The sequence below is a fragment of the Simochromis diagramma genome, unplaced genomic scaffold (genome assembly GCF_900408965.1).
Source record: "Simochromis diagramma unplaced genomic scaffold, fSimDia1.1 OVJJ01000753.1, whole genome shotgun sequence".
NCBI classification, from domain to species: domain Eukaryota; kingdom Metazoa; phylum Chordata; class Actinopteri; order Cichliformes; family Cichlidae; genus Simochromis; species Simochromis diagramma.
The window spans coordinates 11,015,062-11,032,164 of NW_024387523.1; the positions used below are offsets into that span (position 1 = coordinate 11,015,062).

At 44.2% G+C, this 17,103-nt stretch overlaps 1 protein-coding gene across 2 annotated transcripts; it reads right to left on the reverse strand.

Annotated features, from left to right (window-relative positions):
- Positions 1 to 117: 117 nt before the first annotated feature.
- fam83hb (family with sequence similarity 83 member Hb) lies at positions 118 to 13,281 on the reverse strand. 2 transcript variants are annotated; one of them, XM_040020066.1, is made up of 8 exons: positions 12,928 to 13,278; positions 7,091 to 7,282; positions 6,683 to 7,009; positions 5,641 to 5,805; positions 5,381 to 5,505; positions 4,740 to 5,297; positions 2,272 to 4,606; positions 118 to 1,794 (listed from the first exon to the last, which is right to left on the reverse strand). In XM_040020066.1, the coding sequence occupies exons 2-8, from the start codon at positions 7,211 to 7,213 to the stop codon at positions 1,774 to 1,776; spliced, it is 3,654 nt and encodes a 1,217-aa protein (XP_039876000.1). In that variant the 5' UTR covers positions 7,214 to 7,282; positions 12,928 to 13,278; the 3' UTR covers positions 118 to 1,773. The 2 variants fall into 2 exon arrangements, with proteins under 2 accessions (XP_039876000.1, XP_039875999.1); XM_040020065.1 differs by having other exon boundaries at positions 118 to 4,606; positions 12,928 to 13,281.
- Positions 13,282 to 17,103: the final 3,822 nt, after the last annotated feature.

Below are 17,103 nucleotides of genomic sequence, written 5' to 3' on the forward strand. Positions count from 1 at the left end.
CCTTCCCTGCAGTTTACATGCACACCTGCCGTGTATATGTATATATATATATATATATAAATATACATATATATATACATATATATATTCATGTTTATGCACAGAGACACAGTTGCATTCAATTTTAAAAGAGATTTAATGCAAGAGTTTGTTGCAGTATTTCAAACAAAATGTAATACTATCTGAGGTTTAAAAAAGAACACATTAAACCTGTGCAACAATAACTTCCCCGAATTAATGCCAATTGCTTTTTCGTTTTACTTCTTTTTTCTATTTTACAGACAAACCACATTCTCACATTTCAATTCAAATAATCCAAAATAAACACAAGGCACGTTCAGAGCGCAGTGAGGGCGATCACAATCTAGTTCATCACTTAAAATATAAACAATCCCCCTTTTTTTTTAACATAAACATTTACAGCATAATCCTGTGTAGAAAACAAGTGTCACCCCACCCTCACCCAGAAGTGTCTTTACAGCCATACAACATATACTTTAATCTTTTTTGACGTATTCAGCAAAAACACAGTGAACCGTAAGTGGTTTGATGCCCTGTCGAGATATCAGGCAGCACGGGGCCAGTAAATCTTTGGTTTAATAGTTTGTGCCGACCAACAAAGGAGTTAGGAATCCTGTGCAGGGCGTAGCTCTCAGGAGTTAAATGAGTTATGTAAGGAAGCATGGCGCTGCTCCAGTACTGTGTAATATACCTGTTCTTTCTTGTATACCTTCTTGTAGAGGTAATTCTTGGTTTTCAAGAAGGAAAACGGAGGTCAGTTTTTTGTTTTATTATTTACTCTGATTCAGGCCAACTAGAAATTCTTGCATATTTATTTACGCTACATGAGGCGAACACTAACACACATAAACACCACTCCCCTTTCCATGGAAGCGTCTAGATCTCCTAGGAATTGTTATTTATTTATTTTCAACCCTGAGAAGTGGGTATATGACTTATTAGAAAGAAGTCGAGTGTGTTACGTTCACCACAGCCGCTACCATCCATCCAAACTGTAGTCCCCCAACATTTTCACCTTCTGATTCAGTTTTTTCCTCCCACACTTTTCACACTGACTCTACCCTCTGATCTCACTCTTCTCTACCCTTTACTCTTCATCAGCTGTCTTTTTATTCCTATGTTTTGGTTATTTGTCCAGGTTAATACTAATACTACTACTAATAATGACCCCCCACCAGAACCTTGGCAAAACCCTCAATGGGCCACTGGCACATGGTGAATCCACAAAGACACTTTCTCCCATTCAGTTTCAAGCAACCTCCAGCTACAAAGTGGCCTGCACACAACACTGGTACTACACGTGTGCCGTGTTTTGTGACTGGCACATTATATGTTTTTGATTCTCAGATGCAACACTTCCCTTTTCGTCTTTTAGTCCTGTTCACAAAAGCTCATTTACAGGTAAACCTGTGCTACCTTTCTTTCTTTTTTTTTTGAGACATGTACCGGCCCATTAAGCCAGTATCCAAGTAGAGTCTTGTTTCTCTCAGTCACCATATAAGGCAAAAAAATAGAACAAGGTCTTGGCAAAAAGGCACATTCCAGACTCAATGACTTGAGTTTGTTTTCACCATTTTATAAGTCGTCCTTTCAAGTTTTATTACTTCTTGTGGAAAAATCCAGAAAACGCTGTAGTGTTAAGGCCCAGAGGAACTCTTACAGTGTCGTTGGCACAAACGTGGACAGTGGAGGTTTTTTGATAGTCTTGCATTAAATAAGTTTCCGTGTAAAAGGTCGTTCCTCCATCTTTCGTTATCCCAGGTTATTCCCCATCTGTTAACAGAACAACAGGGATAACAGTGAAATCTCTTTACCTCCTGCCTTTCCTCCTCGCTGGCCTTCAGCAGGACGTACCGTGCTCTGTGCGCCATAATCACGCTTGCATTTGTTCAGCTTAATCTGTTAATTATTTTTTCTGAAAGCAGATTCTCTTTAAAGTAGTATAAAAAACCATAACAGTGATGAACTGTGGTTTTGCCAGTCTCTTACTGTACATATAAGACAATCACATTTAGCCAGTCACTGCTCAGAAGCTAATTTATAACATTCATCTGCTGCTTTTTGAGAACAAACACTATTTTCAAACATTTCAAAATATATCATTTTTAAGCTAAAACCCTGGTTTCCCTCTTGGATTCCTTTCCCTCCCCTCTTGGTGGTTTACACCTAAACATATTTTTGTGTTGTTGTTTTTCCTCATATTGCTTTCCCATCTACGCTGCAAACATCTCCCTTACTGTGATAGACTACCTCAAAACGGCTGTAGACCTTCTTCTCCTTCCTCAGGCTCTCTATCCTCCTCAGCAGTCCCTCCCGCTCCTGGCTGTTGCCCTGTGGTCGCAGAAATCGGTTCCTTTTTAAGGAGCTCTGTTTCTCCGTTCCTTTATCTCCAGCATCTCCATCTTTGTTCCCTCCCGTCTCCTCCCGCTCCTGGCGGTTCTTTTGGCTGTTGGCGGAGATTTGCTCCAGAATGACTTTGGTGTCGTCTCGTAAGTTGCTGCTGTACAGAACAGAGCCGCCTGCGGGCTGGTATCGGGACGTGACAGATGTTCCGGTTGTTGATGTTTTATGATTGGTGGTGGATTGATCAGCGGTCGTAGAAGCTGTATCTTTAGACGATGAGCTCTGTTTTTTGCTCGAATTGTCAGTGACCTCTATGACTGTGCTCATGCCCCTATCCTCTCCTGAGGTTTTCTTTTCTTTGTCCTTGGGTCCCAGGAATCCCTTTAGCCTCTGAGTCTGTTTCTTTAGGAAGTCGAGTGTCTTACCCTCACCCTTTCCCTCACCAATGGTATTGATGGACGTGGTAGAGCCCATAACCTTTTGCAGCCCTTCCTTAGAGTCTTCATGTGACAGAGTTGAAGAACTGTGAGAGCGACTCTTTTTCATTTCAGTCTTCTCTGCGTCTGTAGCATCTGTGGTCAAAATTTCCTCCCCACAGGAGATGCGACGAGGATTTATCCCTTTAAGTTTCACCGGCTCCTTCTTGAAGATCTTAGGTGAATGCAGAGGCTTTAGAGACTTGAATAGATCTTTCTTTTGACCTTCTGATGCATTCTCCTCTTTCTGAGACTGCACTATCTCTGAAGGCTTCTGTGAGCTTACAAAAGGCTTGGGAAAGATTAGTGGTGGCCTTGATGAACTGACTGAAGGTCTGCGATTATTGAGCTCAGCCAGTTTTGCTGAGACGTCTGGCTTTGTCTGCTCAGGCTCTGCTGTACTGAGTGTGACAGCTGGGGTCTTCAAAGTTGTTGTAATGTTGGGAGGTTTATCAGAAAGATCTTGCCTTTTTTCAGCGGGCTCTAAGGCTTTTAGCGATGGCTCTGTCTCTGTTTTCGAGACTTTTGTCTTGGCAGCTAGGTCTTTGAAGTACTGCAAACGGCTGGCCGGATCATTCATGTTCAGAGATGATGAATCTGTGACTTTAGGTTTTTCAAGCGTAAATGTTGTGTTTACTTTTTCATTAGTTTCTTTAGGTTCCTCTTTAGGTTTAATCTCATCTTTTAACCGTATCTCCTTTTCCTCTAGCTTCTCCTGTTTTTCTTCTTTCTCCTTCTTCTCCTCGGTCTTCCTTCGCCAATCAAAAGGCTCACGAGTTAATGACCTCCTCTTTTCTAGAATCTGGGCCACAATGGATGAAGTGCGCACTGAATCCAACTCCTCATCCTCTTCCGTCGCTGGTTTTAGACCTAAGCTACCACTGTGTATCTCTGCTTTAGAAGATGAGAATATAAGTGAGGAGCGCAGTCGAGAGCTGCGCTGAAGGAGCGGGTTAACACGCGACCGGAATGACTCGTGTTTGGATAGAAGGAGTTCTGAAGCACCTTTCGCCTCCACATCTGTGCCCCCCTCCCTTGCTGTACTCCTCTCTGGCTCTCTTTCCTTCTCCTCCTCCCTCTCTTTTCTGTCCAGTACAAGGCGGGAAGGAAGTAGATCCTTGGACGCTGGTAGGCCAGAGTCTTTATTGCTGCTCTCAGGTAGTTTAGGCTTTCCAAAACGTGGCCTCAGGATATCAGGTCTGGGCTTGGGAGGAACATTTGGTGGCTCTTTTATTCCATAGCGTGGAGCTGAACTTTCAGTTTCAGTTGGTTGCACAGCTTGAGAAGGTTCATCAAAAGCATCAGGACCCATAGGCTGAGCCAGGCCTTCTTCTCCAGTGTCCTCATAAGTATTTAGATAGGAGTGGATTCTCCAGCTTCTCAGGCCTTGCTTTGCACTTGAGTCCTCCTCATGCTCTTGATCAAATTGTTTGTTAAAGTGTTTCTTCTCAGGTGGGTGGGGGTGTGTTGGTGAGCTCTGACAAGCATACGCCTGTCCTATGGTTGGCCTCTTATGGGAGGATCCTCCCCCATACCTCCCAGCTAACGGAGGGGCGTTGTGGCCCTCGGGTCCTCTCAGGTCCTCAGATGAAAAGTAGTCTCTACCATACTGCCCAGGTGGAGGCTCCTGGTCTGAGCGATAACTTGAATCTGAATACTGGTCAATGGAGAGGTGCGGAGGACGGCCTCGAAGTCTGTCGAAGTGTCCGTGGCCAGAACCTGGCCCGGGCCCTTCACTGTAAAAATGGCTGCTTTGAATCTGTTCTCTGTAACGAAAGTGCAGCACATATTGTTTATTGCTTAATAACTTAATAATAAACCATACATTTCATGTTTATGGTCCATGTGATAATTCTGCATTATTCTGATCACAGCAAGAGGTTTTAAAGGTTTTCCTACCTGTGGAAGTTTGTCTCGTCCAGATTGTTCATGACTCTTTGCTGCATAAACTGTCTTGAAGACGCGTATGTTTCCTGGGTTCCTTCTGCATAGCTGTGCCTCTTGAAGGCACTGGCGCTCATCTCCATCTGCCTGGACACGATGGACCGCCCCTGTTCCAGGAATGACTGCTGAAGACGAAACTGCTGCTGTGAATACTTTCCAATAGTAATTCCTGTCCCGGGCTCCAGGGTTTGACGAAACGCGTCATTTCTCCGGAAAGGAAGCACGGGGTTACGATCAGTGTCACCATAGGGGAAGGCAGGGGGAATCTCAGGCTGCCTTCGGTAACCTACTGGGTTACGCAAAGACTGGGACCTCTTTAATCCAAACTGGCTGCCTAAATAGTTGCCGGTGCTGCTGGGATCAGAGACAGTAAGCGCTGTATTGTTTGGGTCAATAACCAGAGGCTCTGACTGAGCGTACAGAATGCGAAACTCTTCATCGAAGGTGGCAACAAGCTCCCCAAGGAAGAGGTGGGCGATGCAGCGGTGGATCTTCTCATAGGACCACATGAAACTATAACATAAAGAACAGTAGAGGCAAAGATTATTTAAAGAATAACTGAGTGCTGATGTTATTAATACTATTAAATTAGTCACCTGTAGTTCCCACTGAGTACAGCTCTGCAGTCAGCCAACAGGAAACGATCTTTCACCTGCCCCTTAAATGATTTCCCTGTCCGGGTGTAATAAGGTATTCCCGCCACAGTCCGGACACGTATCATCTATAAAATCAGAATTTCAACTCTGTTACACATGCATATCTGATAATTATAAGCAAATACATAACAAGACCCAGCTGTTAGCGCCTTTTTCTTTTTAATGTTGTTTCCAGATAATATCATAAAATTCAAACTGACCGGAATAAACTCCAGGTTGACTTTGCAGTTGAGGACCATAGAGACAAAGTGATGAGCCTCCAGCTGATCTAGTAAAATATAAACAGGAACGTGTCGTCCTGCTGCGTCCAAGAGGTCACTGAAGATGTCAATATCTGTGAACATGTCCATCACCACAGCGATAACCTGGAGCAGGAGCAAACACACAAAAAAGTTTTCCTCTTTAATCAACAAAAGTCTATTTCAGTTCAGTCAGGACAACTGTAGTCAAAAGGAAGTCTGGTATTTTGATCTGTAGTAATTAATATTTATATTTGGCTATCCTGGGACCTCTTTGCCCTTTCACACCCACATGTGGAAAGCATGGTGGGAAGATCAGCCACAAGAACTCAGCACAGACCAGTGGAAGCAACAGATAGGACACTAACGAAGAAAAACCATTAAAAAAGGCTTATATAAGATTTATGAATAAAATGCAGTAAGAGGGTGTTGTTGAGTGTCCTCTGTGTGCTTGCTGACAGTTAACTCTGAGTTTTGGCAGGATACAGACATGTATTTCATAAACACATGGGCAAAAAATGGAGGACAGTTACACACACGACCCACCACACCAACAGGTTTGACTGCTCACTGGATTTGGCATTCTCGCTTCCATTAATCAGGTATTTTATTTAGCTAAAGGCCAGCCAGTTACAAATGTTTCTGAAAGGGCGTGGTGGCAGACTTGGCAGAGAGCATAAAAAGTGAGATGAACTCAGCAGCGAGATAACATAACCGTCGCTCACACCATGTCCCTGGCAGCTCTCTATCTCGCTTCTTCTCGCTATCTTCTAAGGTAATAACACTCTGATGTAATAAGACTTGTACTGCAGTATTACCTATAAATAAATAAAAGCTCCTCGTGTTTTATCTGTGAAACTGGATATGTGCCATGTTCTGAGTCGGCACCTTAAATATATGAATTTATAAACACTGAATTTTTTGGTTGATTTTTCTTTCTATTGTAAGGTGAAACAAAACCACTCCTGCATGTTTTAACACATTCTTATCCTCTTCTGCTTACTTGGCGTGCGTTCTTGATGAGTCTCCTCGCCTGCTCCTTTATGCTCGGCATGTCAGGATCAGAGGGGTTGACTAGAGTTGTGACCTCTGTGGGATCAACAAAACTGTGCTGCGGCCAGCCCAGATCCAGCCCCGGGGCAGCCAGGTCCGACTGAACTGGCCAGTAGGTGTCCGAAGACCCATCGGCCTCGACGCCTCCCTCGTGGTACGTCAGCTCCAGGACACCGGTGGGCTGGCTAGGCCCCTGGATTGTCGACTTGATGTGTTCAATTTCTGGCTGTGCCAGAAAACCGGCCATATCTGCATTCTGGAGGAATTCATAGTAGCCCTGGTGTGCGAAGGGACAGAAAAGTTTAGGAGATCGTAAAAGCTGTGTGTATGTGTTTTCATGCATTAGAGCAACGCTTACCTGAGTGTCGTTTTCTATCAGAGCATCAATGGCTAGACGATACTCCTCACGGTAGTGCGGAGGAAGGTAATTTGGGTCGAGAGGGTTATCGCCTATCGATGAACTCTGAGACCGGTGCGGCATGGTTGGAGGGGGTCAGGTCAAAGTTTAAGGCTCAGGAGTAAAAAAAGGTGAGGAAGGGGGAATTTAAACCTGCAAGGAAAAGGAAAATATAAAATGAGGTCCCACAATAATTAATAATTAACGTCCTCACAGCTGGTTTTGTACTCTATTTGCACATACTGTAAATATCACACCACTCCCCCATCCATGAGACACAATACTTATGATTCAACAAAATATCCCCTTGGGTGTTGAGAGGAAAAGACCTTTGTGTCTGGACACACAAACAGACGTTACCTTTAACCACGCACACAAAGCAACTATTGTCGCTGAGTCAACGGCGGCTTAGCAGCAAGTAACAGTTTAACAGGCAAATTTATCACAATGTTAACAACTGTAACAGATACTTATTGCTTGCCTACACAATTAGAATACTTTTATGAAACTAACAATACTTTTTGACATTGTGTGGGATTGCAGGTAGTAATGAGTAATACTCAAGAAAGCATGCATAAAAGAATGGTGCTATGAGAGAGCAACTCCTTCAACTTAAACGTAGAACAGGTAAAAGTATCATATTTCTCAAGTATGATTAATTGAATTAAATGAAAAGACTTCACTCTAATAATACCAGCGATTAATCAACCTTCAGTGCGGCTTATTGAAAGACTGTATATAAAGGTGAGAACAAAGTGGAACAGCTGGATACAGAAAAAGCAAAGGGAGGAGACGAGATTAAAGAGAGCAAGAGGAGAGGTAGGAAAGGCGTGAGGAGTTGTAGAGACAGGTTCTTTCATATCACAGTAAACTTGCCACGCTGGTGCGTCATAATTCATGTTGCTGCTTAGACCTTATCCTGAAAAATCTGCCGGTCATGGCAACCAAACTTATTTAGATGGGCATGACTTAACTTAAAGAAGTCACAGGTCCGCTGTTACATAACACTGTGTGAATATACGCCTGTTTCAACGAGAACGAGATAGTGACATTTATGATTCACATGCCAAACTTTAAGAGGTGACTTTGGCGTGACTAAGACGCAGGTTTGATTGTTCATCTATCAGCAAGGGTAACACACCTACACAAACACACAAACAATCTCATGAAGCTTTCAAAAATGTGAAAATGAATGATGTGATGGTGATCTCGAGCTCTTTCTAAAAAAAACAAGATAAAACAAAGGTTTAGCCTAAGTGTTATTTCTCTGTGTGGCCTTCTAGTTTCATACGCGACTGAATACAATCATCAGATAAAACAAGGTTAGGAAAAGCAGCTGGTGAGAGGCTAAAAACAGCTAAACCACATCAGCTAAAGAAGCACCGAAAACCAACATAAATGTTCACATAATTTGAGCTGTAAAATGTAATATATAGCACTTTTCTAATCTTATCAAGCAAACCATCCTTTCTTGCGCACGTTTTCTGCCTGACATCCTGCACACAAGCAGTTTAGAATCACATAGATGTGTTTGAACTGTTGGAGGAAGCTGTAGTTCCTGGAGGAAACCTACCAAAGGCACAGGGAAAACATAAACTCCACACAGAAAGGTCCCCACGGGACTGAAACCAGGAAACTTCTTGCAGTGAGTCAACAATGCTAACTGGAGCCCAACCAATACTGATATTTGTCAGTTAAACTCTTTAACACATGACAGCTTACTAAGAAAAGCCCTTGAAGTCTGAACTGAGTGGTTTCTGTCATATTTCAGGCCTGCTTATAAAACAAATAACTGGATTTGCATTAGTTAGTCATGGTGGCCGCTACCGAACTATAGGTCATCAAAACTATAAGGTCATCAAACCATCCTTATTAATATATACCAAGATGTCAAAACTCACCATTAAGGGTGTGTGTGTGCAATTTAAAAATAATCTTGTTTCATTGTCATAGTCGTTTATGCTCCGTCCAACTCTGCTTGGATCAGCTGGTTGCTTGTGGAGCTCCAAACACGAGCTCCCAACAGGGAAGTAACAGAATGGACCAACTACGCAACATCAACACTCACACTGTGGTTGATGGTCTCTCCCATCTCTTCTTTACTTTTAAGTTTTCACTTGTCAGCTGTTGTAATTAATGATACTTGTATGTTGGTAAATAGCTAATAATGAGACAGCCACTCGACCACAGTGTCGTCCAGCAAACAAATAAACCCATTAACTTTTCATCTATTACTGCTGATTGTAAATGATGTCCAAATAAAACAGTGGAGTGTTTAGTTGGCCACTTTTGTACATCCATGTACCTGCTTTCGAAAGGTAAAGTAGATACTTTACTAAAAACCTAATTTGGCTTTTGAGGGGGGGTTTTTTGGCATTAGATAAAGAAACAATGAAAATCCCAGGCTTGATTCCAACCCACAGCACACTTGCATATTATGAACCATCACTGAGCCAACCAGTGCACCCACTGAGCGATGTTTGATGTGGTCCTGACAGCTGCATGCTGGAGGCTTTGCATTCTGGTGGAGAAAAGAGTGAACAACCACCACGCTGCTTAAGTATTTAAAGTAAGCTGGCAATGTTAGGAAACATACGTGGCTTATTTTCTTATGTAGCATGTGGTCGAAAGAGGAAGTGGATACACCTACAGTCTGAGCAAATTAGGGCGTGTGTGTAACCCGGGGTCTGACAGGTAGGGTGGGTAAGTATTTAGTGAGGCTGTACCTGCTTTACAAGTGTGTGTTTGACATGTTCTCTGCAAACTTCCAAGCACACTTGAGAGATTAATGATGGTGATAGCTAAGGGCTGAAAGTCCTAACCCACAATCAGTGGGACAACCCGGTTTACTCAGCGACCTGGTGAGTCATCGAGTAGCCTGGTTGGCGTGGCCTGGGGATAACTTGCAACAGACTGCCAAGATGGTGATTCATCTGCTGACAAAATGGCTGACATCCTGTTTCCCTATTCATGTGGAGCCATTGAAATTAGGGCTTTGTGGCAAGCCGTTGGCTTTCCATGCTCCACGGTGGTCAGGGAGGAATGCCGGGGCACACATGCTTGTTGCATGGAATTATTTTGCCCCTGAATTCCAAGTCATTTGATTTGCCTAGTTTTGCTTTTTGTATCTAAGTCATTTGCAGCACCACGGTGCCCATTGTGTACATAGGTGTACTGCACTGAAGCTGCAAATGAAGTGCATAACCGATGACAGATGCAAAATAAGAGAAAAACTCACATGTAGCAACACAACAGTCCAAAAGTCAGAGTTAATTCCCTCGTGAATGGAAAGTTGTATTATAGAGTGCAAGCTGAACAAACCTAATCTGTAGGAACAAGCAATAAGTTCACTGTCACGTTTGAGAAAGAAATGTAGCAAAAATAACTAACAAGAAGTATTTTTGGTAGTGTTACTGTTTTTGTAATCAAGTGATTATCAAAAGCGTTGACAGCAGCTTGAAGGAAGGCAGCCTGGGGAGGAAATGACCTAATTGGTTAATTCAGAAGCATGGTGGCATTAAAAAGAGCCAAGGCGGGTAGAGGGGGATGGGGGTTTCCTTTGCATCCTCGTCATCGCTGTGTCACCGTAGAGTGGGGCAACAGATGAATAACACAATGTCAGAAGCATGACAGACTTTCCCCGGCTCACCTGGCCTACTGGTAGGATATTCAAACAAATACTGCTGCTTTGTTTGCTGTTATAGCAACTGCAGCGAGCATCAAACTGCAGAAAGTGTCTCATGATGATCAGGATCCCTGTCTTTACTACCTTTGTTGTGAAGCTTTCAGAGGCTCACAGGAGGACGAGGCTGCCCTAAATGTACCATATAAACAAAGGCCGGTCTGAAACACTAAACCCTGGCAGACAGGACATGAAGGCAGCAGCAAGACTTCGGCGTCTCTGAGCCGATAAACCAAATATTCAGACGTGCACAGCGTCTGCTCACGAAGCGTACAAACGGCCCATTCTCAGCATTCCTGCGCAAATGCTGAAAAGAAGGAGAGAAACTGGAAGGTGAAGAGCAGAGGGAGTGTAAATTACATTTGTCCTGACATGTGAATCATGAGACGCGTTAGAAGCGAGCCCGAGGACACAAACTATCAAGAAAAAAAAACACAAACTACATCCTCGCCGCCTCTTTCTGTCTGTTTTCTCTCGTTCGCATCCGAACACACCTCACTAAACAAACACTCCAATTGATCCGGCATACCATTGGCTGGTTCGTGCTGTGTGATAATTCGGTGTGTGAACCCAGGTTGAGAAAACAATACTTAAAAACAGGTTTGGAGAGATGAGCCAGTAATCTCCAGATGCTCCCGTCAGAACCTTTCAGTGACATTTTTTTGTCAGATGAACCTACAGAGATGTAGATAAGTGCACACACACACACACGGTGCTGGTTGTCTCCCTGTATATCATCACACCTCAGCGTGGCTGTTGAACGCTACACAAAAGACAGCTTAAATGAATTCATACAGTATGTGAGAACACACGGCAGCTTGCATCCTCCCCTTTGTGTTGTGTGTGTAGCTGGGGTTTTAATGTAGCAGTACTGCTAGAAAAACTGGTCCACTGAGATCCCCGCCATCTTTCCAACCGCCTTAAAGGCCTGCAGTCATCCTGTATGGAAAACCCAGCAGCGATGGCATCAAAATATTTCCACTTCATACACACTAAACCTCACGCATACATAACAGCACCTCTGTAACCAGACCCCCGTTTTCTATACCACACACAGCAGTGCAAACAAATTAATGAATGGCACACAGCCTTGGCCTTAAGGCCAATGTGTGACAAGATTAAACCTATAATAGGAAGCACACATGCACATGCACAGACCCAGCGCAGGGGGAAAATGGCACTAACATTCCCACTACTCTTCAAATTATAACCACATGTCGTGCTATTTCTGAACAGTGACTCACTTTGAACGAAGTGAGGGAAAAAGCATGCGATGGTGAAGTTTACAATCAATACACACTCAAGTCAAAACAAAAGTGCCAAAGTGCCTGTAATAAAGACACAGTAAAAAAAACCCTTAAACCAAAGCCTTAGATAGGGAGTAGGTGTGAAAGAGAGATGCACTCTGAATGTTTGGACTAAATAGTTTGAACATAAAGTGAGTTGTTCTTGCATCACATTTAATTTTGCTTCTTTTTTTAGGTTAAAACCTTTATTCTCCCTGAAGTGTTTCTTTCTTTCTTCAACAAACAAGTTTTTACGGTTACAGGCTAATGCCTTTGTGTTACTGGAAGGATTTCAAGTTGGTTTTAATGACAGTGACTGGCAGTGCGTGCATGCTGTTGTGCAACCAGTGCATTAGACACACTTGTAAAAGTGTCCCTGCCCTCTCAAGCATTATTTATTAGCTGTAGTTCCTACAGCGCCACGCAGACAAAGCACTAAACAGGTTGTAAGCATGCTTTTTTTCTGGTCTTTTATGAAAGTCTTCACAGGGCTGGAAAAAGAGCAGCACAGTTTGTCTCGTCCAGCCTCCCAGCACTGAGCCCTCTGTGTACGCGGGCTGTAATAACATCGCTGTTGCACTGCAGCTACCTGGATGACTTAATTCTGTGTAAACCTCCAGCGGCTTATGAGGAAATGAGGAAAGTAGGCTGCATTTCACTTTTTATTAATCCACAGAGTCCACATTTCACGCTTATGGACAGGGGAGAAGATAAATAGGACGCTTTTTGAAGACAGGAGATAATAAGTTAGAGGTTAATATAAAACTGGACAGATCACAACAGAGCAGGACGAGACAATGGTTCTTTTGTCCCTCAACAAAACTTCGTACCTCCTCACTTTGCTGCTGAACTCGCCTCCTCTCCTTTTCTCTGTGCACCGACGGCTTTATCTCCTCCCGGTGAAACCGTTGATGCGAGTCTCCTTCCCGTCCTCGGATCGGACAAAAAAACTCCACCCAAACCTCCCCCCCGTCTCCAGCTGCGTGCACCCTCCACCGCCGATCGGCAAACAGAGCGGACTCTGCGCGGACTCCAGGCCCGGGTTCAGTGTCGTCCCGGCGGTGTGTGACCCTGCAGCAGCCGCTGTCACAATAAACGGAGACGGAAGCGGCGAGGCGACTCCTGCGAGGCAGGGCTTTCCCACCGGTGAGACTCCTCCCAGACCAGTTGATCGCTGGGAGTGGAAGACTATTGGAAGTTCTCTCCCCCGGGCACGTTTCAAAAGTAGCTTTTATGTCATGGCTGCTGACTTTCAAGCAAAAGAGGAAGTTTCTCCAAACTCGCAAACTTTTTCCGTGCCCGTGCAGGAGTTTGGCCCAACTGGCGATCCGTACAATGAATGCTTTATTCATCCTTGCACTTGACTCTTTGACATGTTTGTCCGATGTTTGCTCCTTTTGGTTGCTCTCGTGTTGTTTGCACTGCGAAATGTTTTGTCAGTAAAACAACCAATTTGAAACTCTCCATCAATAAAATGCATCATATCAGGGATTTTAGTGCTACATTATAAACACAAGCAAGACTTTATTTAATTTAAACTACAGCCTTAAACTCACTAACCTTTAAAGAAGAAATTATGTCCCTGAATGTAGTTATCTATGCTTTTTGCACATATACCAAAGAAGTGCAAAGAATCAGTGTTAATATTTTACCTCAAATCTGTAATTAGTAGTATTTTAATCAATGTTTCAGTTGTCTAGTCTTTAAATTTTACGGAGGAGAGATATACTTCATACTGCAGGTTGTTGCTGTTTAAATGTTAATAAAACCAGTGAACCTGTAATTGCAACGTGTACTACATCAGAGGACTATGACAGAGATGAGATCACCACCTGTTTAATCTTCTTTCCATCATATCTTAAAGACCTGATAGTGCCATATCACCACTGTGAAGGACTCCAACTCTAACTCGGTGGCTTACTTGTGGTATTTAAAAGTAGAATGGAAGGCAGAGCCTTCAGCTTTCAGGCCCCTTGTCTGTGGAACCAGCTCCCAGTTGGATTCAAGAGACAGACACCCTCTCTGCTTTTAAGATTAGACCTAAAACTTGACTTTTGTTAAAGTTTATAGTTAGGGCTACATCAGGTGACCTTGAATCCTCTCTTACTTATGCTGCAATAGGCCTAGGCTGCTGGGGGATTCCCATAATGCACTGAGCCTCCTTCACTCACCTCTTTTCACTCTGGCTCTCTTCCACAATGTGTCTTTGTCCTGTCTCCCTCCCCTCACTCCCAAACGGTGCGACAGATGGCTGCCCCTCCCCAAGCTTCGTTCTGCTGGAGTCATAATGTAAAAGAGCAGACTCAACAAGCAGTGGCTTTTGATTAAGTAAACTTTATTGCAAAGAAACTGAGCAGATGAAGGACTGTAGCTGGGAAAGAAGAACGGCTTCAATGCAAATGGGATCACTGAGCTCTGTCAGGGGAGAGAATGAGAGTTAATTGGCTGTCCGGGAGGTGAATAAAGCAGGATGATGTGTAAATAGAACCAGATCAACTCATTTCTTGAGACTGTGAAGTGGGCAAACATCCTGAGAGTGGGTCACAGACATTTGGAGGTGCGAACGTGAACCACAACAACTTGAGTTGTTACCAGATTGCAGGTAAGTTGATTCTTGAGCCAGATGACACAAACTGAGGGAGCCTAAGATTAACCATAGCAAGCATCTGTCCATCTTTTACTTGAAGCCTGATACCTCAGTTACTAATAACACTGACAGACACCAGCCTCAGGCAGAGAGACCAGCAACTTCACCTGAGAAAATGTCAGAGAGAAAGGAAGAAGAAAGAGAAACAAAACAAAAATTCAAAACCACCCAGGTCTGCTTAGTCAACAGCCGGAGGTTTCTTTCCCGTTAAAAGGAAGTTTTTCCCTCCCACTGCTGCCAAGTGCTTGGCATTTGGGGTCATTTGACATTTGGGGTTTCCTCTGTATTATTGTAGGGTTATTACCTAACAACATAGTGTCTTTGGGTGACTGTTTTTCTGATCTGCTGCTCCCTTTACGGATTGCTTTAGGGATCATCTGCCTCCATCTCACCCTATCTCTGACATCTTCTTCTGTAACACCACACCTCTGCATGTCCTTCTTCACTTCCTGTTTTCCTGCTGCCTGGCAGCTACATATTTAACATCCTTTGTCCAGTGCATCAAAGATCTCTCCTCTGCACATGTCCAGACAATCTCAGCCTGCCCTGTCTTTAGCTCCAAACTCCTGAACCTGAGCTGTCGCTATTCTAATCACTCCAATGAAAATCCCAACATCTTCACCTCTGCCTATTGTATTTTTGTCAGTGCCACAATCTCCAAACCATACATCATAGCAGATCAACCTTGCCTTTCACTGGTGCTGCTATCCATCTGTCACAAGTGTTTAAAAGCAGCTGTGTAATACATAAATGTTGCCCAATTGTGCTTAGCAGGGGCGTAATTTGCAGAGGGGTTAGGGGGGTTATGGCCATCATAAGACCCAACCAATATCCCCCCCCAAATAAAATTATGAATTATCTTGCACCCAGCTCACACTGGAACGGTTCGCAGCCGAGTGTGAAGCAGCAGGAATGAGGATTAGCACCTCCAAATGGAGGTGCTGGCTCCTCCACATCGAAAGGAGCCAGCTGAGGTGGTTCGGACAAAAGGGTGGAGTGTCCACTCCGGGTCGGAGTTCCTGCCCCAAGTGGAGGAGTTCAAGTATCTCAGGGTCTTGTTCGCGAGTGATGGGAGAAGGGAGCCGGAGATCGACAGACGGATTTGTGCGGCGGCTGCAGTGATGCGGACGCTGCACCGGTCCGTTGTGGTGAAGAGGGAGCTGAGTGTAAAAGCGAAGCTCCCAATTTACCGGTTGATCTACATCCCTACCCTCACCTATGGCCACGAGCTGTGGGTAGTGATCGAAAGAACGAGATCGCGGATACAAGTGGCGGAAATGAGCTTCCTCCGAAGGGTGGCTGGCCTCTCCCTTAGAGATAGGGTGAGAAGTTCGCCCATCTGGGAGGGGCTCAGAGTAGAGCCGCTGCTCCTCCACATTGAAAGGAGCCAGCTGAGGTGGTTCGGACAAGGATGCCTCCTGGGCGCCTCCTGGGGTTGGTGTTCCGGGCATGTCCCACCCCGGGCCCCGGGGCAGACCCAGGACACGCTGGAGAGATTATATCTCTCGGCTGGCCTGGGAACGCCTTGGTGTTCCCCCGGATAAGCTGGCGGAGGTGGCTGGGGAGAGGGAGGTCTGGGCTTCTCTGCTTAGGCTGCTGCCCCAGCGACCCGGCCCCGGATAAAGCGGATGAAGATGGATGGATGGAATTATCTTGCATAAATAGGCTGTTGATTTTCTTTACTCATTTCAGGTATTAACAGCAAAATAGCTGCATGTTTAATCATCTGGGAATTTACCCAGATTTATTTATTTATTTAGACAGAGATCTTGACCCACCCAATGTTCAACACAAAGTTACGCCGATGGTGCTTAGCTTCCAAGATAATACGAGATCGGCCGTGCTTAGGGTGGTATGGCATTGGTTGCCTCACAGCAAAAAGGTCCTGGGCGTGAATCCACCAGATGGCTGAGGTGTGTGTGGAGTTTGCATGTTCTCTCCGTGTCTGTGTGGGTTCTCTCCAGGTACTCTGGCTTTCTCAAGTGTGCATATTAGGTTAAGTGGCGACTATAACTGGCTGTAGGTGTGATAGTTGTCTCTCAACAGATTGAAGACATGTTCAGAGTGTACCCCACCTCTCACCCCGTGATAGTAGTGATAGGCTCCAGAAGGGAGACAGAATGGATGGATGTTTTTTTAATATATAAAATTAAGTAAAGTGCTTTTAACTTATATTAAATGTTGCTCTTTTATTTTGTTATACCATGTTAAGTTCCTGTAACACATCCTAGTCCACTGCACATTAAAACCAAAAATTAAATTGATCCTGTTTCATTTCTTTGAGGCAAAATGTGAAGCATTTTTCAAGTAAAGACAATTCTGCTGTGTACAGCTTCATTTGCTTTGTCACGATCAGATG